Source organism: Xenopus laevis, chromosome 2L, assembly GCF_017654675.1.
Source record: "Xenopus laevis strain J_2021 chromosome 2L, Xenopus_laevis_v10.1, whole genome shotgun sequence".
NCBI lineage: Eukaryota > Metazoa > Chordata > Amphibia > Anura > Pipidae > Xenopus > Xenopus laevis.
The window spans coordinates 60781773-60808951 of record NC_054373.1 but is presented as its reverse complement, the minus strand read 5'-3'; the positions used below and the strand labels follow the sequence as shown (position 1 = coordinate 60808951).

The 27179-nt window shown below is 38.6% G+C and overlaps 1 protein-coding gene across 4 annotated transcripts; it reads right to left on the bottom strand.

Annotated features, from left to right (window-relative positions):
* Positions 1 to 119: 119 nt before the first annotated feature.
* wdtc1.L (WD and tetratricopeptide repeats 1 L homeolog) lies at positions 120 to 21398 on the bottom strand. 4 transcript variants are annotated; one of them, NM_001091481.1, is given in 16 exon segments: positions 120 to 1272; positions 1353 to 1545; positions 1633 to 1798; positions 3745 to 3980; positions 4080 to 4253; positions 6970 to 7054; positions 7132 to 7207; positions 7447 to 7562; positions 11768 to 11859; positions 11963 to 12145; positions 13031 to 13218; positions 13439 to 13550; positions 14477 to 14523; positions 19177 to 19260; positions 20038 to 20171; positions 21247 to 21290. In NM_001091481.1, coding segments are annotated over 15 exon segments (2016 nt in total). In that variant the 5' UTR covers positions 20086 to 20171; positions 21247 to 21290; the 3' UTR covers positions 120 to 1056.
* Between the last annotated feature and the right edge of the window lie 5781 nt (positions 21399 to 27179).

The following is a 27179-nucleotide window of genomic DNA, read 5'->3' as shown; positions in this document are numbered from 1 at the left end:
AGACTTTCATGTGGGGGGAACACAAGGGGGGGTCGCAGTCCGGATGCAGCCTGCGGGCCACCAATTGGACAGCACTGCCCTAGCCAAACACAAAATAAAGAATAAAACAGTACCATTCATTTAACGTCTGCTCAGAAATAAAGAAACTTTTATTCATATAGATATACATCCATACAAACTGGGAAAAGGCCACCTGCAAACCTACAACCCAAGCTAAAAGAGGATAAAGGATAGGTGGTAAATACTGGGCGGCGGCAAAAATATTAATTTAGAGCTATGGTGGGCCTGAGCAATTTAGTATGGAATCCTGTATCATATTTTGATAGAGAACAATACACTGTGCTCTCTAATTACTGCCCTTCAGATGCAATTACTGACCTGATTTAGAACACATGTGAATCTTTACTAACCTAGTGATTCTAGGTAAATAAAATGTTAACTACAGTCTATACTTTATGATGCTGAAGTCATCAAGAAAACTCACCTGAAGCATTCAGAAAAGCATACAAACAAATCAAGAGCATCCCACCTGTTGCAGACCTCTTATCAAGGATATCTGAAGCATATTTAGAACCCATAGTTTACTTTTGCACAGACCAAATCACCATACTTGAAAATAACTATTCTTTGTACTTAAATTTAGGACCCTCATTTGTTTGCAGAGGACCATTATGCAGCTTAAATTCAACACTTCCATATGGTGTTGAAAGCATAACTAATGTCTCCAGACAGCATAGCTTGTTGGTCTGGATTTGGCATAGAATTAATGTATCTGTGTCCATTCCAGTTCGGTGCTGAACTAACTTCAGAAGTTGAAGATGTGTGCATTTCATATATTCTGGAAGTCAGTGAGGAGGAAAAACCTGTCATGTTACTGATATTGTGTATTCTGAAGAAAGTTTGGGGTCCCTTCTTATCCTAATGCACAGAGGATTGCAAACTGAGCCAGGAGATAAACAGGTCCACACGTACTTATGTGTGAGCAGGATGGGTGGCTGTTACAAAGAGTCACCACCTCCCAATACTGCGGCTTTTTATACCATACACCTCCGAGGGTTAGCTGGGTCGACACTGCACCTGTCCTTCTGCAGTCTCCTCATCATCATCATCAGATTCTTCCCCACCATTTCCTGACCCCCCACCGCTGAGTCCTGTGATCCTGTAACCCATGTTCATCAGCATCACCTCCAGTGGGTCAGCATTCATACGCCGCTGGTTGGCCTGACAGGCTCCCTCCATATCCTGTACCACCCGTCGGTCTAGGCCCTCACTCTGTTTGAAGAAAATCAAAATTTGAAGATCAAACATATCCCATGTACATAACATGTGAATCGCTGTGCAGAACAGGTTACCTCAGGCTGTGGACTCCACAGTCGGACAACTGGGTCAATACCACTTGTAGCCAGGAAGCAATACGTTGGATGTGGCTGGAGACAGTTAACAATAGACTCATCTCCTTGGAGAACCCGTATAAGAGCCCGTGTGTCTTTTTCCCAGATGAAGAAGGATCCATCATCTGACCCACTCACAATATATTGACCATTGCTAAAAGATGATGAAAATGACAGTAAATTACAAGGGAGGGGAGGGAACGGTGAAAAAAGTTTGCTCTTTTTATAACATGGCAGTCACCTTCCCATGAAGCTAGCTTCTTTAATGTCTGTGGTGGTATTGCAGTGACCACAGTATCTGTGTTTATAATCCAAACTTTTCTCTCTCAGCAGAAGCTCATCCTCTGACAGAGAATCCTTTCTTCCCCCAGAACGCAGACGGACTGAGCCCCCTTTTTTATCTTCGTCTGTGGAGAGAAAACAGATGAATGAAAAAAATGTATATTGTGGAAACAGAGCAAAGAAAAAAAGGACATCCAATGTCAGAAAAGTGAAAAGCAAACACTTGGAAAATACATCAAATATATTAAACCACATCTTCTAATATGTAGAACAGTTTCCAATCATCCTGTTTCTATAATGTATAATGAAGATCAATACCACCATCACTCTGCAGCAACCAGAGACTGAAGAAGAAATCAGTGACTACCCTCTTTCTGATTTCTGATCTCACCCTGGCTTTGCATTAAATTTAAAGCTGGGGGGAAAATTGCCCAGGGGATTCTTAAACGGTTGATACAATTAAAAGGGTTAATCATCATTAGAAAGAATAAATCTGCATTCTCTCCACAATTAAATTCTGCAGGAAATTGTGTTACGGTATATTTTATGTAAGTGGATATTTTTCTTGTTTGGTATGCTACTACATCATCAATCATTTTAGCTATCGTATTAAGTATGATAAAAATTGAAGACAATCTACACAAGAGTGAAATATAGTACAGTATGTTTGAGCGAAGCATATTACAAACCCTCAAACTAAGTGTACATGTGCACGTGTAAAACAAAAAACATAAGTGACCGCACCATACAAATAAGTGTCCAATATAAGCAAGTGGTAATCTTCCTCAACGATTCACACAGTGAGTTAAACCTACTTACCATACTCAAACAAAAAAACAGGGCACATTAATAACTTCCACTTATAAAAGTGGAATCTCCAATGCTTTATTAAAATCCCACTGAAGAGGAAAATGCTTCAAATGCTGGATTAAAACCCCATGGTGATCATTTGAGAAATAAAATCCAATATTGCATTTATTAAAGGGTTATTAATAACCTGTTTGGTTATTATTAACCTGTTAATAAAAAGTCACATTAAATGTTTTTATTTTTTTGTATTACAAGTGCCCATACACACTCGGTTTGAGGATGCTTAATACGCACCTCTCCTCTCAAACATACTTTGATTTATCAAAGGTCGAAGTGAATTTTCGAATTACAAAAAATTCGAATTTCAAGCTATTTTTTTGTGTACTTCAACTAGGGAATAATCCAAATTCGACTCTTTAAAAATTCGACATCTAAAACATGCTGAAATGCTGTTTTAGCCCATGGGGGACCTCCTAGAACCTATTTGGAGTCAATTGGTGGACTGTGAAAAATCTAAGTTTTTTGGGGGGAAACTTTGATTCAAATTCGATCGAATGCACTATTAATTCGATTTGCATAATTTGAATTCGAACGAAAACGGAAGATTCAGCTCCCTCCATAGACTTCTTCGTCAATGACTGCATGTAAGATGTCCTAGGAAAATTTACTGTGGCAATGTAAAATCTCTTTTTCATGGTTATTGATATTACTCTTACTCAGATGATGGCTTGGCTTCTTTCCTGTTTCAACATTACCATTATGTTTTTCTTTCTTTTTTGCTTGTCTGTTTAAAATCAAAAAACAAAAAAAAAAATATTTGGGTTTCAAGTGTAATTTGGAAAGGGATTTTATTATACAGCTTTTCATTTCTGGATGACCGTTCCCCTTTAACTTTTTTGTCTGCAGTTCACCAGCTCACGCTTTCAACAATGATAAGAAAAAAATGTAGTTTTACATCAATGTAAATAATAAAAAACATGAAGAAAATCTTGACCAATAGAAAAGTTGCTTAGAATTAGATGAACGTACCAAACATTCATTTAAAGGCGATCTTCCACCATATGTAAATTTAGGCTATAGCAGAGTTTGGTTTATGCACCTTTAAGCCAGTGAGATAAATCTGGTTTTATGTGTCAGCACTGTTGCATGCCAGCCATTAATTAAATTATGCTATCCTGTCATACATAACTTTTAGACGGCTATATATTTTTAGAGATTTGCAGCCAAGCTTACAAATATTAAAATAGGAGTAAGGACTTACGTGTATCATTTTTGGAAAATAAGGCCACCCTGATGTCTCTGTCTAGTGCATCACATGCACTGCTCCGTGCCTGGTCTGGGAACTTGACTTTGAACTCCTCAAGACACTCTAAAGCTTCAGACACATAGTGCAGCTCAAAGAGGCAACGGGCCAATCTAAAATGTGCCTTCAGATGGGCAGGGTTAAGGGCTAAGGCCTGCAAGCAATCTCGCAAAGCATCATAGTGGTCCCCGTCCCTGTGGAAGAGATAAGGGATTGACAGAAAAACCAATGCAAAGTGATTTAAACAGCCATCATTCAGTTCATCTGTTCATTTACTATTCATCCCTCCTTACCACTTGCGTTTCATGTAAGCAGCTGCGCGATTTCCATACAGCATGGCACTGCGTGGAGCTCTCTGGACAGCCTCACTGTATAGCTCAATAGCCTGACTCCACTGCTGCTGAGCAAATGCATCATTGGCTTTCTGCTTCACCTTCTCAAGGTGTGGAGGAAGGTCAGAGGCTGCTCTAGACAGATGACAAAAATGAACAGGAAAGTGAGAATGTAGCCACAAGGTAAAATAAATGGAAAATAGTGTGCAAGAAAAATAGGGCAATGGATATTAAAAGGAACTAAAGCTCTAGATAAAGTTGGGTAGTTTTTTATTTATTGCACGGGGGGGGGGGAGCGGGGAATTCCGGGTTCTGTCAAAAATCTCCCAAACTCCTATTTAGATTAAAACAACCTTTTCTCAATAGGAATGCATTATTTTTTATTTTTTTTTACCTTTTTTAGTCAATTCTGTTCCAAATTTCTTCCTAGCGGTTACTTATCCCTTATCCCATCCATTGTCTACAACTCCTGTTAAAGACCTCTGAAGTGTAAAGTAGTTGGCATCACAAATCTTGACATCATCATGTTTAGGAGAAAGCCCAACTTTAACCCCGGATAACCTCCTTTTCATCCCGCCCCTCAGCGTACGTTCAGAGATCCTTGGGCAGTGAGATTGATTAAAGGGATACTGTCATGGGAAAATTTTTTTTTTCAAAATGAATCAGTTAATAGTGCTGCTCCAGCAGAAAGCTGCACTGAAATCCATTTCTGAAAAGAGCAAACAGATTGATTTATATTCAATTTTGAAATCTGACATGGGGCTAGACATTTTGTCAATTTCCCAGCTGCCCCTGGTCATGTGACTTGTGCCTGCACTTTAGGAGAGAAATGCTTTTCTGGCAGGCTGCTGTTTTTCCTTCTCAATGTAACTGAATGTGTCTCAGTAGGACATGGGTTTTTGCTATTGAGTGTTGTTCTTAGATCTACCAGGCAGCTGTTATCTTGTGTTAGGGAGCTGTTATCTGGTTACCTTCCCATTGTTCTTTTGTTTGGCTGCTGGGGGGGAAAAGGGAGGGGGTGATATCACTCCAACTTGCAGTACAGCAGTAAAGAGTGATTGAAGTTTATCAGAGCACAAGTCACATGACTTGGGGCAGCTGGGAAATTGACAATATGTCTAGCCCCATGTCAGATTTCAAAATTGAATATAAAAAAATCTGTTTGCTCTTTTGAGAAATGGATTTCAGTGCAGAATTCTGCTGGAGCAGCACTATTAACTGATTCATTTTGAAAAATTGTTTTTTTTCCCATGACAGTATCCCTTTAAGGTAAGGGGAAAGGGTTTTTTTACTTTTTCCTCATTCATTTTTATTGCTACTTAGGAGCTCCGATTGATGTGCAGGAGGGAGGGGGGGGAAGGAGCAGGCTACAAAGAAAACACTGTGGTAAGAAGAGCCAAATCACTGTTCCGGAGACTAATAAGAGATCAGGGGAGGCATTATGGGGGATGTAGTTTTTGGTCATGTAATTTGAAAAAGTAGTGGTGATGTTAGAACCACGTTTAAAACTCCTACATTGGAAACCTTTGGAAAAACAGATTAATGCTGCAAGTTTTCAGCAGTAGAAAAGAGGTAGAATAATATTCAAGGATTATGAAGTGGAGTTTTTTGGATGCTTAATATTACATATTAAGGCCACTCTTTTGAAGATCTTTATCATAAACCCGGAGTTCCCCTTTAAATTGACTTTCCTGGTTATACCAGAATTGTCCTTGTTTTTTGTAAGACACACAATTCACTGGCCCAGGGTGCAGCATGCTATTCTGCATATACATCAAGTACCTTGCACCCTAAAGCAGTTCTCTTTGTGGACACATTTGTGGAACTTGAAGGAGGAGACATGTGATGTGGTTGCTGGAAACACCTAGCAATTAAAGAAGCCAACTTTATTTGGATCTTTAGCTTCACTGAAGGAGGGATAAAGGAAAAAAAAAAATTATAAAAAAAAAAAAAAAAAAAAAAAAAGTATGAAGATGTGGATATGGAAAAACTGTAATTGAATTGACGGGTAAAACAGGTTGGTGGCACTGGCAGAAAAAAGGTGAAGGTAAAAGCCTACGAGGCCAAGGAGAATTGAAAAATTGTGTACAAAACATTACAGAAATTACATTAATCCCTTGAAAAGGAACAATGAAATTTGAGAGTGAGAGGAAGAGAGATGAACACAGTTGTAACACAGTTAAGATATTAAACTGTATAAGAAAGCAAGAAATTAAGAAATATGAAATACTGAACTTAAGAGAGTATGTGTATGCAAGACAAAGAGTCAAGCAAGCACCTAACAGGAGGGGCCCACTGAAACTTCAGCCTGAGGAGGTTATTAAATAGAGAATCATGATAGAGAGAGACAGAAAGACACTGTAAAAAAAAAGATAAACGTATATCGAGCAGAGAAGAGTAGTGAGGATGAGGCGAATCGTGTGATATTTGTTGTATATGTTATAGTAAATTGTGTGTTGAAGAAGAGGCAAACCAACGGGAGAACATGGACCAAGTAGTGCATGGAAGAAGCTAGAAGCTTGGTTAAAATAAGGCCAGCAGTAACTATGAATGAACAATTTTATCAATGAGGGTAAAAAGACAAATGAGACAGAGAAGCCAGTGTGTCAATTTTATTGTTAAAACAATAAAAATTGATGAGTGTTAGACTGGGGGAAAAAAGTGAATGCATAAAAAACTGGGTATAAATGTCTCAAAAAAGAAACTGAAGAAAAGTATAAGCCAGAAAGAAGGGTAAAAGGGTACAATCTCATATGCATACAAGGAAATAAACATAAATGGCATTTAAGCACAATACATACAAGAGATGACCAAAGTGTGCTGAGAATACCAGTTTCATGTTTTTTCTCACCCCAAGTTCCAAGTATCAGCCACACGGAACCCGTTACTGTAAACCTGAATTCCATTGGTTGTTGTTTTTCCATTCTGCACCTCTGCTGTGAAAAAGTGGACTATAAGCATCTTATTTAAATTATATTAATTAAAGGACAAGGATCCTTTTTAACAGGATTACCTCCAGATGTGCGAAGTGATTTGGGCAGTAGGAAGGTACAAGGTCTCTGCTTGAATGTCAGATCGAAGAGATACACCTTTAAGACAAAAGACCAATTAAAGATGTTGTGGTATGATTCCTCTCCCCATCATGGAATTCAAAACAAAATGGGACTTCCCAAAGTCCCCAAAAAACTGCAGGGCATAAACCCCTACAACTGCAGACAATATACATTAATCAAACAAAACTAAACATTGCACACATACTAATAATTTACCACTTTTCCTTCTTGGATGTAATTAAAATTAAAAATATAAAGAGGAAAATAAAACAGACCTGCTCTCCCCCCATGTTGACAAGTAGTTCAGTCCCATCTGGGCTAAAAGTTACATATGTGGCCACCAACACACGCAGCCGGTTATTATAATCTGGGAGTTTGACGGGTAGATGGCCTAAAATAAAAGATTCAGAATTTGAATGTCAGTGTGCACTAGGGAATTAGGAGTAAGGGTGGTGAGCAAGTAGCCTGAGAGCCATGTATAAAAACGTTTGAATAAAGAGGGAAAGCAGAGCCAAACTTATAGAGGCATGCGAACCGTTATCCAAAATGCCCAGGACCTGTGGTTTTCCAGATAAGGGATCTTTCCGTAATCCCCATGCCTTTAGTCTACTAAAACACAATTTTAACATAACTTAAACCCAAATTATATTTTATTAATCCAATAAGGATTAATTATACCTTCTTTAAGACCAAGTAAAAAGTATTGTTTAATTATTACTGAGAAAACGGAAATTAATTTTAAAATGTTGAATAATTTGATTAAAATTGAGTGTATGGGGGGCAGAGCTAGACGCCATGCTGTGATGACGCATCTTAGGGGAGCTCCGCATCGTGACCGGGAACACAATAAGATTTGAGAGACTGCCGCCGGAACAATATTCGCATACGCAATGTCTCAGAAACATATACTTGCCATAATTGCTGGAACTATTGTTCTCAAAACTATTACTGGAATATAGACCAGACCTGCTCCTTATAGATAGGGTGCATCACTCTTTGCGTCTTAAACCGCGAGTGGGAGAACTCCCACACGATATCATTCCCAGACTGCACTACTATGAAACTAAAGAAGATCTTCAACGTTCCTCTAAAGAACAGGAGGAAATTGAAGTTGATGGAGAAGCTATACAATTATTTCCAGACCTTTCAGACACTACTTTAATGAAACGCAGAGCACTGCGCCCAGTCACTGTACAACTCGAAAAAGCGGGCTTGAAATATCGGTGGGGATTCCCATTCAAACTTACTGTGCTGAAGAATGGCACTATGCACACTATCACGGATCTGGCAGAAGGCACAACGTTTCTTTCTGCAATGGCATGGATGCAGATTTGGAGATTCCACAACCCTCTAAAGAGGATATCACATTGCAACCTATCTGGGAAAAAAGGCCGAGCAGACGTAGGATTGAACCACAACAGTATCCTCGGAAAACGAATACGACAAACAACTGAAGGCCATCCAGGATTCATATGGCTGCTCAGAGACTCATATCTTAGTCCTAATTTCACATTGATAACAACCAGGGGAGGTGGAGAAGCCCCATACTGGATGTGTTATTGTGCAGCGTGAACTCTACCCAGACCTCCAAAATTAGGTTCAATTTCCTATGGAGCTACCACAATGGTTTTTGTGGACCTTCCTGAGCCTGTTGGTGCTCAGGCTTGATTTTCAGTTTAAGCACAAGTTTAATAAATTTATATCCTGGTTTTTGTCTATTTTTGCTTCCTTTTCCTCATTTTTGAGTATTTTTCCTTATTTTTTTTTTTTATTATTGACCGGAGCTTGGAGTTACGACCTGATCTATGGTGGTTAGCATTTTGGAATAGATATACAATGTATGCTATGCAAATTGTTTTGGCTAATGTTATCAGTATTGCAAAGGTTTATATTAACACAATGGGTGAGATGCATGTTGTATATTGCGACAATTGAATGGCGTGGGGTTCCCAGTAATAATATGCGAAGGACTACTAGATTTGTGAGGTGGGGGGAGGGCTTTGTGCAGATATGGCGGTGACTATAGTTTCAAATAACCTGAAGGGGCCGAACTCCCCTATTAAAAGACGTATGGCGGCCACATATTATCTAAAACTGAAAGCAGACATAGTAGCTCTGCAAGAAACTCACAAAGGCCCTCCTCCATATCTGCATAGATCCTTTCCTCAAAATTTTGCATCACTGTAGACATAGCCTTTCGCCCCCATGTCCACTTCGCCCCACAAAAAATTATTGCAGACCAAGAGAGTCACTATATTTTCTTGGTAGGGTTACTACAAGGCAATCCATACACATTAGTTAATGTGTACAACCTACAACATTTTTTTCAAAATTTGCCTTAATAAATCAACATTCCCAGGGGGCCGTGATATTGCTGGGAGATTTTAATTTAGTAGTTAACCCGATTATAGATTGCAAAGGCCCTCTGACTGTCACAGCTAATGCTGCTACTAAAGGGGTGAAGCATCTTTTTACGGATTCCCACTTAATTGATGCCTGGCGCTATCAACATCCAGTAGACCTGGAATACACTTTCTTTTCTGTTCCTCACAACTCCTGTTCCAGGATAGATTTTTTTCCTATTCCCTCAGAACTTTCTCCCAAGGATATCCGATACTCAAATTTACCCTATCTCCTGGTCTGACCATGCAGCAATAACGTTAAGCTTTACCCCTACTTCATACACGACCACTCGCCACATGTGGCGTTTGAATGAATCTCTTCTGGTTGCATCGGCAATTTTGTCTAATATAACGGATACGTTTATAGGAATATTGGGTTCATAATTTAGACGCAGAACTTCCAATGTCCACTATATGGGCCGCACATAAAGCTACATTGAGAGGGGAATTTATAAAGTTGGCAACCCTTTTTTGGATAATATTAAAACATTGGAACCAGATATTGGAGATTTGGAGAGACTGCATTTAAATTCACCTACCTCACAAATATTTACACGTTTGATGGAAGCTAGGCATAAATTGCAGAATCTATTACAACATAAGGCTGACAGAGCATATAACTGGACCAAACAAAAACTGTTTAAATTTAAGGACAAACCGGATTGGTTGTTAGCACACAAATTACGTCAGGATCATAGTTTTAGGCCCTATCCCATATATACTGTCAAAAGAGGGCAAAAAATTAGTTAACCCAGTAGATATGGTTAAGGAGTTTGAGTCCTTTTATACCAGATAACTATGTATGCAGATGATATATGCCTCACATTGACAAAACCTCTGACAAATCCTAATCTATTCCATATATTGAACCAATTCCACCGTATCTAAGGATTGAAAGTTAACCTTTCTAAAACGGAAGCACTCACAATCAATATCCCTAGACCACAAGTGAAATTGCTGGAGTTAAATTTCCCTTTTCAATGGAGGCGGGAATCAGTAGACTATCTGGGCATTAAACTTACAAAAACCTACTCCTTACTGTATAAATGCAATTATAAACCAATGTATCAAAAGTTGTTTGATTTGTTGACTGAATGGGACAAATTGTCGATTTCATGGTTTGGACGGATTGCTGCATCTCGTATGGTGATTTTACCTAAGATTCTATATTTGTTTAAAACTTTACCTTCTCCAATATATAAGAAAGATATTGATTTATTACAAAATAAGATGTTTAATTTTATTTGGCATAATAAATACCATAGAGTCAATAAGTCAACACTTTACAGATTAACATCTGATGGAGGTTTAAAGGTTCCATGTTTATATAATTATTATAAAGCAGCCCGACTAGCCCAATTGATTCAGTCATCCAGCTGTTCATCGTTGGGTAGATTTTGAAAACGTATCTATTGCTCCGCTATCCACTGCAGCACTTTTATGGGCAAACCCACTGAAAGTTAAACAATGTAAAATACAAAATCCAATTATAACTTTTCATCTGCATTTATGGGCAGGGACTTCCTCCACATAAATGCCCCATCAGACACGGAGCTACATGCAGCCTTTATTAGGCAATCCAGATTTTCCTCCAGGATTATCACACTCTTTGTTCTCATGGTGGATAGACAAAGGCCTTCTAACTTTTTATAAATTGCTCTCTCCAAGAGGACTTAAAACATTACAGCACTTGCAAGAAGCGCATGATCTACCCAACCTGGAAATCCCATTTTTTCACTCTCAAACACCGAACCCACCTACGCTGGAAGGATCTGTATTTCAAAGACGACGCCTAAACCCACTTACTACTACCAGTAATATCTCCATAATTTACTCTCACGGAAGTATCTGACCTGGAATGCTCATATATGACTCTCTGGAATACAGATCTCCACCCACAGGATATGGCGGATAAAATTTCAGCTTTAGAGATTTAAAAAAAAAAAAATTGAGTGTATGGGAGATGGCCTTACCATAATTCGCAGCTTTCTGGATAACTAGAAATATACCACAAGTGTAATACACAAGTAAATTTGAAGACTAAAGCAAGTGTAGAATGAGAAAATTCTTGCAAAAGGAACAAGGGGACACAATTAATTAAATGAAGGATGATTTAAGAGTAGTATAATAAAAAAAAAGCTGTACAGGAAATACCGATGAGGAAAGCATAACAAGCTAAACGGATTATTCCCACCTGCAACATAATATTGTGCCGCTCCTTCTGGAATTGGTTTCTGTCTGGAGCAAAAGGTATGGATGCCAGACTGAGTCTGCTGCAGGTTCTTTCTGTTAAAAGAATACGTGAAATCGAGATTGTAAACACAATTATGTCTTTCACCCATTAAGTTCAAGTAAATGTTCTCCCATTTTAATTACATGCCCCACTCACCTGTGGCTGTGAATCATACGAATGTCATAGAGCCTGACAAACGGCCCACTGGCCCCTACTGCCAAACAGTTGTTATCCTGTGGACTGATGCTTACACATTTGGCTTCTACAAGCTGGCCACAATACTCTGTTAGATCAATCAGCACTTCTGAGTGGGTACCACTCTCTCGCAAATCATATTGCCTAACACGTATGATGAGAAAAGATTAGAACATTCAAAATATGACAAGTTACTCATATATGAAGAACCCATATACGAAGAATATAAAAGAATATATAGTGAAAAATGTTCCCCCATTGTAAAATATATGGATATTATAAGTTACCAAGGAGTTCCATGATCATATAGAAGCACAAGCCGAATGCAGTGTTTTATGCAGGTCATGGAACTCCGAGGTGACTTCTAATATCCGCATATTTTGCAACAGGGGGGTACTTTATTTATTTATACACAAGTTTCAGTGAGTCATGTGACAGAAATGTCACTAAGCTCCAATTATAACCAATGACATCACTAAGCACCATTAATAAGGATATCATTTACAGGATATTCATGGTTCGTGTATTATAAATTTATAAAGCCTGCTTATAACTTCAATTTTATACAAAGTTCATATTGACATCCGTTAGAATATAACCCCACACGTTATGTTCAAGAGAGAAGAAAAATATAAAACAAGGAAGTATGAAAGGAAATGAAAAACAATTTTGGGGTTCACATTCACTTTAACAGATGGAAAGCTATGCGTGTGCAATAGAATAGGACCACACAATCGATTTTGTTAACTTCAGTGCACAGGTGTTCCAGATTTGGATTTTGTGCTAGTTTTTTTGTTTGTTTTTTGTCCTTTGTGCCAAGCTCCTTTGTTTATTATTTTGCACATGAGCAATCAAATTTTAATAATGCAGAACCTTTTATAGCATATCTTTAAATTTATATACAGTATAATGCCTGTATCACTACTGTTTTTTGGTGTTACAATCCCCTTTAGCGCCCACTGTAGTATGGTATATCTTCACTTAGTTGCAAAGTTAATCTTTGTTTGTAAGAGGCCTTTGGCCACTTACCTTATGAGGCCATCTTCTCCTGCACTCCAGAATGTGTTAGGCCATAGAGGTGCTGTGGCGATGCGTTTCACCCGATTTGTATGTTCCGAGAAAACATGGAGTGTTTCACGAGATGTAATATCATGGACATGAATTTTGGCATCGGCTGCTCCAGTAATAAGGATGCGGTCTCCAGAATGAGGAAGAAACTGATGTTGGAAACAAACATATGGGTAAAAAGAATTTAATACAAACACAAATATAAAAGTATGGTGCCTGGAAGCGAAAACTAAGAGGATTGTGGTTAAGAATGTATAATGGGTAATGCTTATGTATTATTCCCGTTATTTTTCTTTAAATTAAACTGGTTATTTTCCTCAAACTGGAGAGTTTATAAATTTGCCCCTCAGGCTCTTGAGTACTACTCACCTTTACAGAGAATATGTTGGCAGTATGTCCTGTGTGCATGGACAGAAGTTTCTTGTGATGGAAAGGATCCCACAGCATCATATGCTGGTCATCAGAGCCAGAGGCTAGTAAACTGTGGCACAGGCAAATTTGAAGGAGAATGTTATTACCAGTCAAGATGCAAAGGAAAGGTAGCTTTAGCATAAGGAACTTAATAAATGATCTAAAAAGATTGTATGTTTTGCATTTGCAACGCGAATCTAAACAGAACATTTTTCTAACAGACAAAATAGAACCCAATTTAATGGCATCAATAATGTTTTGTTGCAAGGGGCATAGTCATCTATGTTGAGGCAGCTTCATTCACCCCACTTGCATGATTGCTACAATGGGAACAAGCCTATGCCTAGGAAGATTCTGCAAGGAGAAAACTGAACACAGCACCGGCAGGGAGCATAACAGATATTAGAAATAAATCATTTCTGGCATGATTCAGTTAAGGCTTGTGCCACACTGGGAGTCATCACACAGGTAAACTTTCAGCCTGCAAAAGTAGAGAAGCAGTTCTTCTTCTATATGCATCTCACTAAAACTGCACTGACAAGTACAGCCACAAAGTGCGAAAGCAAGCATTTTCTGGCCGGCCTCCGCTCTGCAGCTTCCACTTGCACGCAAGTAGGAGATGTACTTTTCAATGCATATAAAGAGTGTGGATCTCAGGGTAAGAGCAGTGGGGAGCCAAAGCTTCATGTGCCCTGGCCCTTAGCTAAGCCTTTGAGCAGGTTTATCAGCTCTTTATCTGCTCTTCGGGACTAAAAAATTACAGGAAGTGCTAAAGTAAAACTGGTTTAATTTTCTTATATTGTGCCATAACATAACAAAAAAAAAGTGATATTTCTCAATTAAAACAAAAGGCATATACATATTGAGTACAAGGCCCATTTATTAATATCATGTTGAAAAGAAGTATGCTGCCCCTTAAATAATTCAAAGGTAGATATTCAATAAGTTGGGGAAGTAAAGGAAACAACAAAAGGCAGAGATCTTGAACATACTCACTTTCCTTTCTCATTCCATTCCAAGCAATTCACACATCCAGTGTGGCCCTAAGCAAAAGTAAGCAAGAAAGCAATTGTTCCGTTAAAAGCAGTAAACAAACATTTGTTTTGCTTTTTAAATATTAATAATAAAAATAATAACAAACATACTTCAAAATCTTCTTTTAATACTGGTCCATTTAAAGTTTTTACAGAACAAGAAAGTGTATCAAATGTAGGTTTCTTTTTAAGTGGAGAATGTGAAAATGGGCTTTGGACTTTACATGCTTTTAAATAAAAACTATTGAAAGAAAAATGGTATGTGGAAATGTAGGTTTAACAGAAAATGGTTGTTACTGTTACCCCTATTTGTGAGTTGCTGTGTGGATATATCATTGCTGTACCACTCAGTTCTCAGTACCAGACAACATCAATACAATATATCACATGCCATAAAATGTTTTTTCCTGATTATTAGAATAGAATACTTTTTATTCCTTACCTAAAATGCACAAGTTTTTGAGTGACCCTACTGGTAGCCCTACTGTTTCCGGTCCGGGTGGGGGGGAGAGGGCAGTGTCACTCACTGATTTAAACTAATTGATCTAGTATTGCATCATTATGTGAATTGGATTGATGTGTTGTTGAGGGAAGTGGATTGTGTTTTGGTTGGTTTGGATGTAGAGGCTTTATAGGATCGTATACCCTATGAGTTGAGCTTTTTTGAGGACACAAAAAAGGCATTTTTTTAGGATAGCTGTGGAAATATCTCCTAATTCCATTAATTCATAAGGGAAACAGTGGACATAATATCTTTATATTTGTCAATACACACTATCTCCAGATATAGAGCGTAGCAGTGAGGACCAAATGCAGCCCCAAATGCACCAACCTGTACTTAGGACTTTGGAAACACTTTTTTTTTGTTTGAAGGATCTCGATATGTACCTGTGCCACATCCCCAAATGGCACAGCCACGTAGAGTATATAATGATATGCTATCATCATCTGGCAAGGGTCTGAAGCAGAGTTAATAGACTTCTCAAATAAATTGGTGAACAATCTCTTTATGAAAAAAAGAGGTTAGAATTTGTATATATATGCTTAGAGGTGGATGATGAAGCATATACAAATACCAAATTATTGGTATTCCTAATGGTCAATATCCGAGGCTTCATATGATTTATCCTTCAGATCTAGAATTTAAGGCTCAATCTTTAATTGTATGGTAGATTTAAGGCTCTCTGATATAAATCTCAGATGTTACACAAGGAGTATACGTGTGCATTGCATTAATCTAAGAATATTATAGAATTTGAAGATTTGGTCTCATTGATGATAGACTTGGTTGTCATATAGGAGAAGTAGGAATATGTAGTACATGTTGGTTTCAAGTGATTACAAGGATATGGATAATACAATTTACTGTAAAAATCCTGCACCTTTCAATGTAACTGAACAGTGCAGATGATCAGACATTCAGACACATTAATTGACAGATCAAAACAATTTCATATACAACACTTTATTAACAACAGCACCACCAATGTACTCTATTTGTTCACCTGTCATTGTGTTTTAAGTAGAAAAGACCAAGAGGGTATTTAATTGAAGGATATATGAAAACTTACTAAATATTCTTAACCTTGCAATCTAGTATAACAAAACACATTTATTGTGTACAGAGATTCCAGTCCAGCAGCACACAATTAGTGAACACAAAAGGGTTTTATTGTGCCACAAACAGGCAACATTTACAACAGCCCTTTATCAAGCAGCTATCTATTGTGTACATCATGGTTACTGGCAAGGAATATCCTTTTAGGGAATAAACAAAGTACATAGTAGTTTGAGAGGAGGAGATCTTATTAACATATTAACACAAATAAAAACTGAAGGCTATTTAGGTGAAATACATGCTCTAAAAGTGATCTCAATGAAGTGGTTCAGTCTTTTTATAATCGTTTATTATTGTCAGTTATTAGTCTTTTGAAACCTTTAACTATCCCTTAAATACTTTTCACATGAGGCATATGGTTAGTGGGGGAAAGAGCATGGTAATGGTCCATGTGGGAGATACTGTATATATGCATCAATAAGTGTAATAGGAGCTTTGACATTGAAGGGGAAATGTTTAATATTTTTTGTGAACATTTTACTCATGAAAACAAAAAATTGCCAGCCCTGGCACCTTAACATGTATCAATAACACATTATTTACACTGGCTACAATGAATGTAAATATACCGTAATGTGGATTCCTATGCACAGAACTGGATGACAGCAAAAGTCAAGATGCTGTGATGATATGGATTCCCCAGAGCTACAGTATATCCAACTGTCTGTTAGTGCTTATTTTGTGAACGTTTCCAGCGCCGGATTTCGATGAGGCGCGCCCCTAGGCCGCGCGGTCCGACCAGGCGGCCGCGCGGTCCTAGCGCCCACCTCACCTCCCCTTCCCAGAGCGCCGGCGAAAAAACGCCGGCGCAGCTGCTGTAAATGAATGGGGATGCACGCGTCCCCATAATGCGGCTGGGCGGCATGCCGCCCCTATATTTTTGCCGCCCTAGGCCCGGGCCTATGCGGCCTTGCCGCAAATCCGGGCCTGAACATTTCATTCTCGTTTTTGGATAACAGATGAGTGTTTATGACAAGTACTTCAAGCACAGGGCCACTGAAATTGGAGACAGCATACACCATTCACCTCATGACAAAGTTACATTTGTAGCAAAACAATCGCTGAAGGATCTTGTGGTGTGCATGGGCCCTCCTAAGATAACCGCAGCATAGTCTGACCACAGATAAGACTTTAACATTGTATACCAGTCTGGTTTTGCACATCAGGGACAAGAGACACACAGTGAGGGAAGTCAAAGCCAGTAAGAGGCATACTTATTTTTTATCTACTTAGGACACTAAGGGCCCATGTGGCTCAGACTTTTCATATACATATTGCATGCTCTATGCCCCACGGTCATTTTTACCAAAACTGCTTTAAAGGAGAAAGAAAGTAATTCTGCACTTGGGGGTGCCAAATGTTAGGCACCCCAAGTGATTGTATTGACTTACCTGAAACCCTGGGCCGGTGCTCTTATCAGCAGAAAACTGCACTGGCCCGGGGTTATAAATGCACAAAAAGTCCGGAAAGGTCCGGAAAAATCGCGAAAAAAACAATGCACAAGTTTCCTAGGTAAACTAAAAATCCCCCCCCCAGTATAATCATGTGCCTGTTTGCCCTATTTGGCTTCAATGGCTACACAGTAGCTTCTTTACATGAACTGTATTAATGCTTTTTCAAAACAAGGCTTTAAGCTGACCCGTTTCTATTTTAAAGCTGATACTCCACCAGTATGTGTAGAAAAATGGTATGGTAGACCCACCCGATCCATGTTTTTTTATAACACTACATGCATTTTCATATTTATTGTAACTGGGGTATTTAAAAAAAAAAAAAGTATACGACATTTGAGATCACCTGGGTCTTGTTTCAGAGCCATTTAGATTCATGGATGGGTAAAAACACCAAGGGTGACGTTTAAAAGGAAAATATGAAAATATTACAAAAATTTATAGTAAAATATGAATCCGTCAGTGACAAAAATGAAAGCTCTGCAAAACCAGAGTGCAGTAAATAGGTGTTTTCTTTTTTTGCCAAAGAGCTCCACAGGTAGACTTCTTCAATGTGAGCAAAGATAGCAAATTCTTTGGGACAGTCCTTTACCCCAGGCAGGTAGTTATCACAGCCGTACTGTCACAGCACAGCCCATTCAGTCCTTTCTGAAGTGAGTTAAGCAGCTGAGCTGCCAAGGACAAACTAATAAGATGCCATATATAGATATCTGCAACACTTTCTGCACTGCACAGTCAATAAACAAATGGAAACCCAAGCTCAAAATCCTTACAAGGAGCTTAAAAATATAGTTCACCTTTACATTAACTTTAAGTATGATATAGACAGTGATATGCAATTTGCAATTGTTTATTTTTGGGGAATTTTTAATTATTTCGATTTTTACTTCAGCAGCTCTCCAGTTTGGAATTTCAGCATCTATCTAGTTGCTAGGCCCATAGAAACCCAGGCAACAGTTTGAATGAGAGACTGGAAGATAAAAAGCAGATGGCCAATTTAGAAAGGTAGGTAATGCAGAGCAACAACAACAATAGAACTGTAGTAGTGTTTGGCACCTAGGCTCAGTGACTCCCATTTGAAAGCAGAAAAGAGGCAGGCAAATAATTCCAAAACTATAAAATCCTATAGGATATCTTATAACATAATAATAGTTAATGCAAAGCCAAACTACCCGTATAATGTAAGGCTGACAATGGAAACCAAACTCTAATTATGATACTTGAGGGTAGGAGTTTAAGTCCTGCATATCGATGACCTTGGGAAAGTCATTTTATCTCTGTGAGCTTTGTGTATCTGGAATTGTTGCTTGAAATTAGTGCTTCACGGTGTGAATGAAGAAGAAAATAATATATTACTTGTGATAAAGGTGTTGCCACAATCTTGTCACAATCAATCTTTTCAATTTGGAATGCCTTGCGGCACATAAAAGTGTAGACTTTAGAGAGCACTACCTTCTTACATGTGTCATATGCCTACTAATTCCATTATGTGTACCAAAGCCATTCTAAAAAAACACAATAAAAAAAAATGAATGTGTCATTAGTATTACAAAGTGACCTATCTTAAAGCTATGTACATCTAAATCCACTTACTTGTAGTTCGGCCTCCAAGCCCAAGCGCCGGATAAAGGGGTCAGTTACATGGTGTCGTCTCTGAAAATTCAACACTCTTTTATCCTAGTGAAACAAAAGATTTATAGCTTAAAAATAACCAAACTAAATTGCAAGATCTTCCTTTTAATTTGCAAAATAAGCAAAAATCAGGTGCCATTGCATAGATTTCCTTCTCACTGCCCAGACTAGTTTACTAGAGTGGAAATGAAACGGAAGGGAAAGGAGACCTGTCAATGAATGAGAGGAATAACTAAGCAGAAAAAGGTAAAGGTTGAAAGAAAGGAGACCAGAACAAATGAGACAAAATATCATAGAATGAAAACATAGAAAAAAGGAAGGAAATATGTAGAAAAACAGTAGAGTAGAAAACACAATGCAAATGGAAAGGATATCTATGCAGTTAGTTTTTTTTAAAGAAATTTGGCATTTGGAAACACTGGCATGAAGGGCCTTTAAAATACTGGCCAGGTGTCAGGCCGAGAGACTGACAAATTTGGGGCACCATCCCATGCATAGTATATATTCAGTTGGTGGTAAATGTGGTCAAGGGCAGCTGCACAGAGCTGTGGATAAAATAGGATCCACTTTTCTCTGCCTGCCTACAAAACGCATAGAGAGAAGCCAAACACTACTCAGAATATTGGAGCCTTGGCTGAAGGAGTGCTGCCAGAAACTACGATCAGTGCAAATTACATTAACAGATAACATGCTGAAAATGTTTAACGTATATCGAAAATAAATTCCAGAACATGCACAGTTTATACATTTTTAAAAAGTAATGAACCAAGTTAAGAACAAAGGAGGAGACATATTTTGGACCATTTTATCTTCTACACATACCTTTATCTGCCTGTTAATGATGTCCTGAGCAATATTGACTCGGGCCATATCAAAGCAAGGGTATAAATCGTCTCAACCTGCCACACATTTCAACGTCACCATTCCCACGCTTTTCTCACCCAGTCCCCTGGTGCCTGTAGAAAGAATTATCACATAAAAAACTTAGCATCTTGGAATAGGAGATCTTTTACCAAAAAGTATCGGCACGCCTAAAGAACTACCACAATGAAATCCTGACTTTTTCTGGCACATTACCTATAAAATCCTGTAGCTACAGAGGCTTGATTAAATGAGATAAATGAACATTTAGTCAGTTCTGCTACTAAGGTTGGCCATGCCTTCGTTGAAGGGCAAAGTGAGAACTCGAAGCAGCCATAAACCCTTGTCCTATGATACCTAAACTCCTACAGACAGACAGTAACTTAGAGACAAACTTCCCATTTGGAACAGGAATGTTAATGTAGGGCGACAGCAGCAGTCTATACACAAGAGTTTTCCTGCCTCTACTTGGGTCTAGACAAATATAACAGATAATGGAAGAGAGGTAGTACATTTAGCCAGGGCCGCCATCAGGGGTCCCTGACGCCAATGTTTGTTTTTTTTTAACTTATAGGGGGGCCCTGTCACCAATTATTTTTTTTTAACTTGTTAGGGGGGGCCTGACCACCAATGTTTTTAAAAAAAAAAACTTTTTATGGGGACCCTGGCACCACAGTTTTTTAACTTATAAGGGAGCCCTGACCATCAATAGCTTTTTATAACTTGTGTGTGTGGGGGGGGTAGTTTTTTTAGTGCTGGTGTCTGTGTGGTCTTTTAACTGTGATGTGGACGAGATCTTAAGTGGGGCTTTGGGGCCCGTGATTTCTAATGGCAGCCCTGCTTTTAGCTATACTTTGCTTAATTGCACATGACGTATTCGATGAACTATATCGCCTTACATCTAGGGACTGATTATCCTCTAAAGCCATAAATGCAATGTATTAGTTATAATGTTTACTAAGTAATTCATACTGGAGGAGAGGTAACTAACAAACTGTGTTGCTACCAAAACAATTTTTTCTGCTGCTGCGGAGAAAGTTCAAACTTCACTTACAAAGTGTGCATCTCACTGACAGCAGAGCCAAGTAAATACATACGCCTGACAGTCTCGCTTTTCGTGGACACTCCCAATTTTCCTACCACAGCCCTCAGTCCCGTGTCGCTACTTACACCTCTCATAAAGCTGTACATTGCAAGCTCCTTTTCCTCCTGTCTTACAGAAAAACCCCCAACGCCACAAGTCTCTTCACGCGAGACTGTGGGGTCACGACCACACGTAGGCGCATAGACGCGATACGCAGCCGCCTTGTGGGCGTGACAAGCAAAGGCGGTGTAATTCAGTTTACACAATTGGAAGCGGCTAGAAATTGGCTTTAGTTACGCATTTTGTTTGTGCTTGCACCTTTTACTTTTGTGAGAGAACAAAAATAGAAAATAAAGATTTTTTTTCTTGTAGGTTGCTCGTCTTAACCTCCAGCTCCCAGTATTCCCTCTGATGTCATTTATATGATGTCCTACTGTTATGACAGGGAACTTAAATACTTTCCCTGGTCACCAATAGGGTTGACACCTTTTGTGGAAAAAAATACTGGCCTTATTATATTTTTATGGTTTTCCCTATAAATAACATTGGCATCAAGCAACATTTTTACCGGCGGTAAAATACCAGCCAAGTGGCAACAAAAGTGATGGCTAAGCCCAATGTTATTAATAGGGAAAAAATATAGGAAGGCCGGTATTTTTTTCCACAAAAGGTGGCAACCCTAGTTACCAAAGGTGCTTGCCACCGTCAGAGCCTCTCTTACTGTACTAAAAAGGTAAGAGGTTTTGTGCAAACTAGGGCCAGGTTAAATAAAGTTATATTTTTAGATTTTTTTTGTACTTTGAGTGTATTTTTGTGCAACCAAGGGACAAGGCCACCATACACAGGCCGATAAGAGCTGCTGACAGACGAAAGCTTATTGGCCCGTGTGTGGGGCCATCCAATGGGCTTCCATGATCGTTATCTGGCCTAACGTCAGCCAAATCTAGATTGGGCAGGTTAAAAAATCCGTCAGATCGTGGCCACATCTGTGCGTCTATGTGGTCCCGTGATCCCGCCGCTAGGGTTGCCACCTTTTCCAAAATTCTTTTCCGGCTGGGGGGGGGCGGGGACACAAAGGGGCGGGCCGTGACACCAAAATGGGCGGGCCGTGCCGTCAAAAGGGGCGGGGCCGCTCCACAGACAGTTTGAAGATGGAAAAGAAAAGTTAAGTTCCAGGGGATTGGGGGCAGGCTGAGGAGTCTTTTTAATCGTATTAGAAATTTACTGGCAGCTACATTGCCGGTAAATTTGTAATACCGGCCCCGGCCTTGGCAGGTATTTTACCGACTAGGCCGGTAAAATAATGGCCGGGTGGCAATGGCAACACCACCGGCCAAACATATCGGATCCATTATGATACGATCGTTGGGCTCTAGGGCCCACGATCGGATCAGCCTGATATCGCCCACTTCAATGTGGGAATATCGGGGAGAGATCCGCTCGTTTGTCAATCTACGTCTATGGCCACCTTTAGCCCAGTTTAGAAGAAGACAACAAAATAATAGGAACCAGAGGTCACAGTTTAATTAAAGATTTAGCCAAATGCAGCCCAGTTGACATCACATGTAATTTGCTTCCATCAAAGAGGAGCCCAGAGCGCTTTGCTCTGCTCTCCCTCGTTTCTCTCTTCTCAGCTCACCCCATGGTGGTCCATACCCCAGGTTTCCACACAATCCTAACCAAATATACCTCCCAACTGTCCCATTTTCAGGGGGACAGTCCCGCTTCTGACAGCTCAACCTGCAGTCCAACGTTTATACTGAAAAGTCCTGACTTTCTCTGCACTGAACAGCCAGAAAGATATACAAAGTTTCTAACTTAATTGGCTTCGGCAGTGAGCCCAGAACAGCCACCAGGTGCAGATAAGATACTTTGTAACAATTTTGAAATAAGCAAATAAATAACTGTAACAATTTAGATAAGGAGGTCCCTTGGGGAACACTCACAGGGCAATTCATCTTCATTAGCAAAACTGTAATAACTGAAAAAAAAACAGAGAAATATGTTCAAACTTTTATAACCTGCCAAATTTTGTAAAATGAACATGGTAATTAGGGGTGTGGCCACAAAATGGGTGTGGTAAAAAAATTCACTGCGCTGGGAGGTATGCGATCACAGCCTGCAAGCCTGGACATTCTTAGCAACTTTTTAATTGCTCTTCATTTTTTATTTTTGTTCTTTAATTATTTGCCTTTCAATTTTAATTCTTTCCAGTTTAGGGTGACTGAACCCTATAATTTAAGTGTAATTGACACGTTTTATTATTTATCCTTGAATAAAAGGTCTTTCCGTTACATCTTTAAATGCATTAAAAAATTTATTAATTCTATCCATTGCCTAGAATGCTATCTTAAATTAGTCCCTATTAATCAGATAGCTGCTGAAAGTTGAAGCTAGGAAACTGCCGAATAAAAAAGCTTAAAAGGGGAACTTTGATAAAGAGGCCCACATAACACAGAAACCCCAATATATCCATCACAGTTACCTGTTTCTTTAAAAAGTATGAATAAATGTTATTTTCTATGCTGAAATCCAGCTGGTTAACAGTTCTTCTCTTACTGCATCATTTGAAATCCTGGCAGGGAAGGAGGGAATAAAACACTGATATTACAAATTGTAACAACTACTCCACAGTTTACAGACAGCATGCAGGAACTACATAACCCAAAATGCACTGCACTGGGATGTTCCTTTCCTTATTGAAATCACGTGTGCAGGGAATTGTGGGGTTTGGAGGATGCAGGCTGAGGACAGCTGGCTGTTGATACAAAGTAACAGTAGTCAGCCAGCTCAGCAAAGTTGTCAGAGAGATCAGCAGGAGACCTGGGGGCTAGGCTTAGGGAACTGTCAGTAACAAGTAATCATGAAAAGTCTGCATATTTTTAAATGATGTATATTGCAATGTTGTTTGAAATTATGTTTACTTTTCAAAAAGCTAAAGTTATGTTTTTGTGTAGTTCCCCTTTAATAATTTAAAAAATGAAGACCAGTGGTAAATTGCCTCAGGATGTCACTGTATCATATGCAAAGTACTTTAAAGATAAATAACCCATTTAATACTTAGTTTTTGTATGTAGGCTTGATCTAGGAAAACAGGTTGCTTGATGACTTGGCAGATGCTCATGGCTGGAGGGCTGCAGCTGCTGAGGACCCCGGTATTATACAGGACTCATTGGTTTCCTTGATAATTCCTTGATAATTTCAGTTTGAAACAGCGAACATCCAAAACAAACTTCAGTTCTGAGCTTTGGGCTCAGTACAAGAATTGCTTTGTGACCAGCTAAAAGTAGTTATATAAAGACCATGCAGTTAATGTGCATAGCCCCCCCTAAAAGGATATTTGCTAATATTGCATTGCTTTTTCCCATAATTTAAGCATCTTTAAGGGTCCTTTATACATAGTACAAGTTTTTGGCAGCAAATTGCCATGTTTTTTAATCAGAATTTAGAATGTTTTTTAACAAGAATTCCAGCATTATGGCAGACACCTCGGTTGTGCCTGATTCATCCAAAGGTAGTGTGGGATTGTATAACATCTGGCACCACTAAAAATGGTATTCATTTGTGTTTCTTTTCCTTCTGATGCAACATGCCGTGGGATCCCTGCAATTAATACCATGTTCAGCCTGGTGTTCACCCCCAGAGTTCCTTATATGGACAGGCCTGCCCATTCCCTGCCCATTTCCATGCCCCTTCTGCCAATGTCTCCACCTACTCCACCCATTTCCCTGCCCAGTGACATTGTTGTCCTGTTTCATATGGCATCACTCCTCAATCCAAAGGCCGTTTTAATAAAGGAAAAGGGTGGAGACCCTACTCTGAGCAGAGGGTATATCATAAAGCTAGAAATGGATGGAGCTGTGCCTTGGCTTCTTTCCACCTGCGTTTTCTCCCAAAGTGGAGAAAAACCAATACATGAAAATGTGTTTCATTTTCATGACAAAATCAGCTCCATGTATTTGCACAGAGGCTAATGTAGTGCATGTCAGTGCAGAGAAACAACAGAGTGCCCTTCCTTATTGGTGCACTGAGATGGTCCATAAAACACTGCATTATGCATAAGAAAATTCCTGGGCACAATCTCTGAGTTCATGTTTCAGGTCATCAAGCAGGGTCTGTGCAAATAAGCAATTCCAAAAGTGTGGAGAGCTGTTTCTTCATCAATGATGCACAGTGGACAATTAGCAATGTCACATTTGAATTGATTTCTAGTGCTTGGCTGAACCAAATCCTAACCCTTAATCTCGTGACTCAGACAACTGAAGGTGAACATGGGGAGAGGCAAATTTGGCATCTTACTTGGTTTGCTATTACCCAAATGTTTTGTGGAAAATCAGAATTCAGCCATGTAAACATGGATTCACTGCATCAATAAAAAGTTAAGGTTTTGTGTGCACAATAATCTATGCTGTGCACATTTTATTTCATATAGAAAATAATGTAATAATAATAAAGAAGGTGCAGGGTGGTGCAGAGGTATATATATATCATGCATAATATAAATAATGGGGCCAAGTATCAGCTATTTTGTCATGGGTGCCACCACCACAAAGACAAAGCAAGAGCAAATGCCTTTGGCAGAAGTACTCCTTGCACATGAACATGGTAATATAAAGGACTGCAAGGGACAACATAATTTTTCATTTTCAGTACAATATAATATTGCAAAGCCCATTAATGCATAATCCAAACACATCCTTATTTTTTTTATAAATATTTTATTAATATTCCTATATATTTTATATTAACATTATTTTTCTTTTAATGTTTAGTACAGCATGTATTTAGGCATGATTTATTCTGCACATGGAGCCTCTGCAGTATTGCTGTCATATAAGTGGTAGCAGTGTAATGTAATCTAAAGGTGAATTTGTGTCCTCTGATGACCACATACTGTAATTATTAAAACATGGTGGAGTGTTTGCCTTTATTAGTTAGTAATTACTACTTAACAAAAAATATTGCTTTTTTCCACTTATAATAACTGGTTAATATAATACTGTAGCTTTGCTTCAGTCTATTTCTGTGTTTTGGTTTGTATGCTCAGCTTTAGACTCTTTTTTATATAGAGTTATTAATATATTTAAAAAAAAAAATCAGCACTCATTAATGCCCATATTTGGACCTTTCTCAAGGTAGATGCATGTATGCAAATGCAACATATAAGTACCTCTCAAAGTGACCTCAAAAATGGAGCCAAAAGTTAAAAAAACAAAAAGTTATTCCCCTTAATTGATTAGGATCAGAAATATAATAATAATATACAACAACACTGTAGTACCTAAATGTAACCCATAGGTGTCAATAAATTGTACACACTGCCTCAAGAAATATCCATATGAAAATGATAGCATCATTATAAATAACATCTTGTGCAAATGCATTATAATAAAAGCCTAAGATGCCTAAAATGTATTTTATATACTGTAGTTTACTGAACCAGGCCAGAGGTTCAGTAGGCCTGTAACAGAAATTTCATAAATGCTTTCAAAGTTGCCCGCAGTAGCCCCTACCTTCTAATCTTGTTAGGACATCATTTCAGCACCAGGGGCACTTAATGGGGTTGTTCACCTTCAAATTAACTTGTAGTATGATGAAGAGAATGATATTCTGAGATAATTTGCAATTGTTTTTAATTTTTAATTATTTGCTGCTTTTGAGCAATTTAGCTTTTTATTCAACAGCTCTCCAGTTTGCTATGTCAGCAATCTGGTTACTAGGGTCCAAATTACATTAGCAACCATGCATTGATTTGAAAAAAAAGACTGGAATATGAATAGGTTAGGCCGTTAGGGCCTGCATTTAAAGATGTGTAATAAAAAGCAGCAATAACAATTAGGGGGTTATTTATCAAAGGTCGAGTTTGTGAGGTTTTTTATATCTCAAATAAACTCACAACTTGATTATTTTCTTATTTATGATAAAACTCAAATGGAAAAAAACTCAAATAAGTGTAATCGGAGTGAAAAACTCAAATATTCTGCTACTTTTCATCCAAAAAAACTCTAATCGCTTGAAT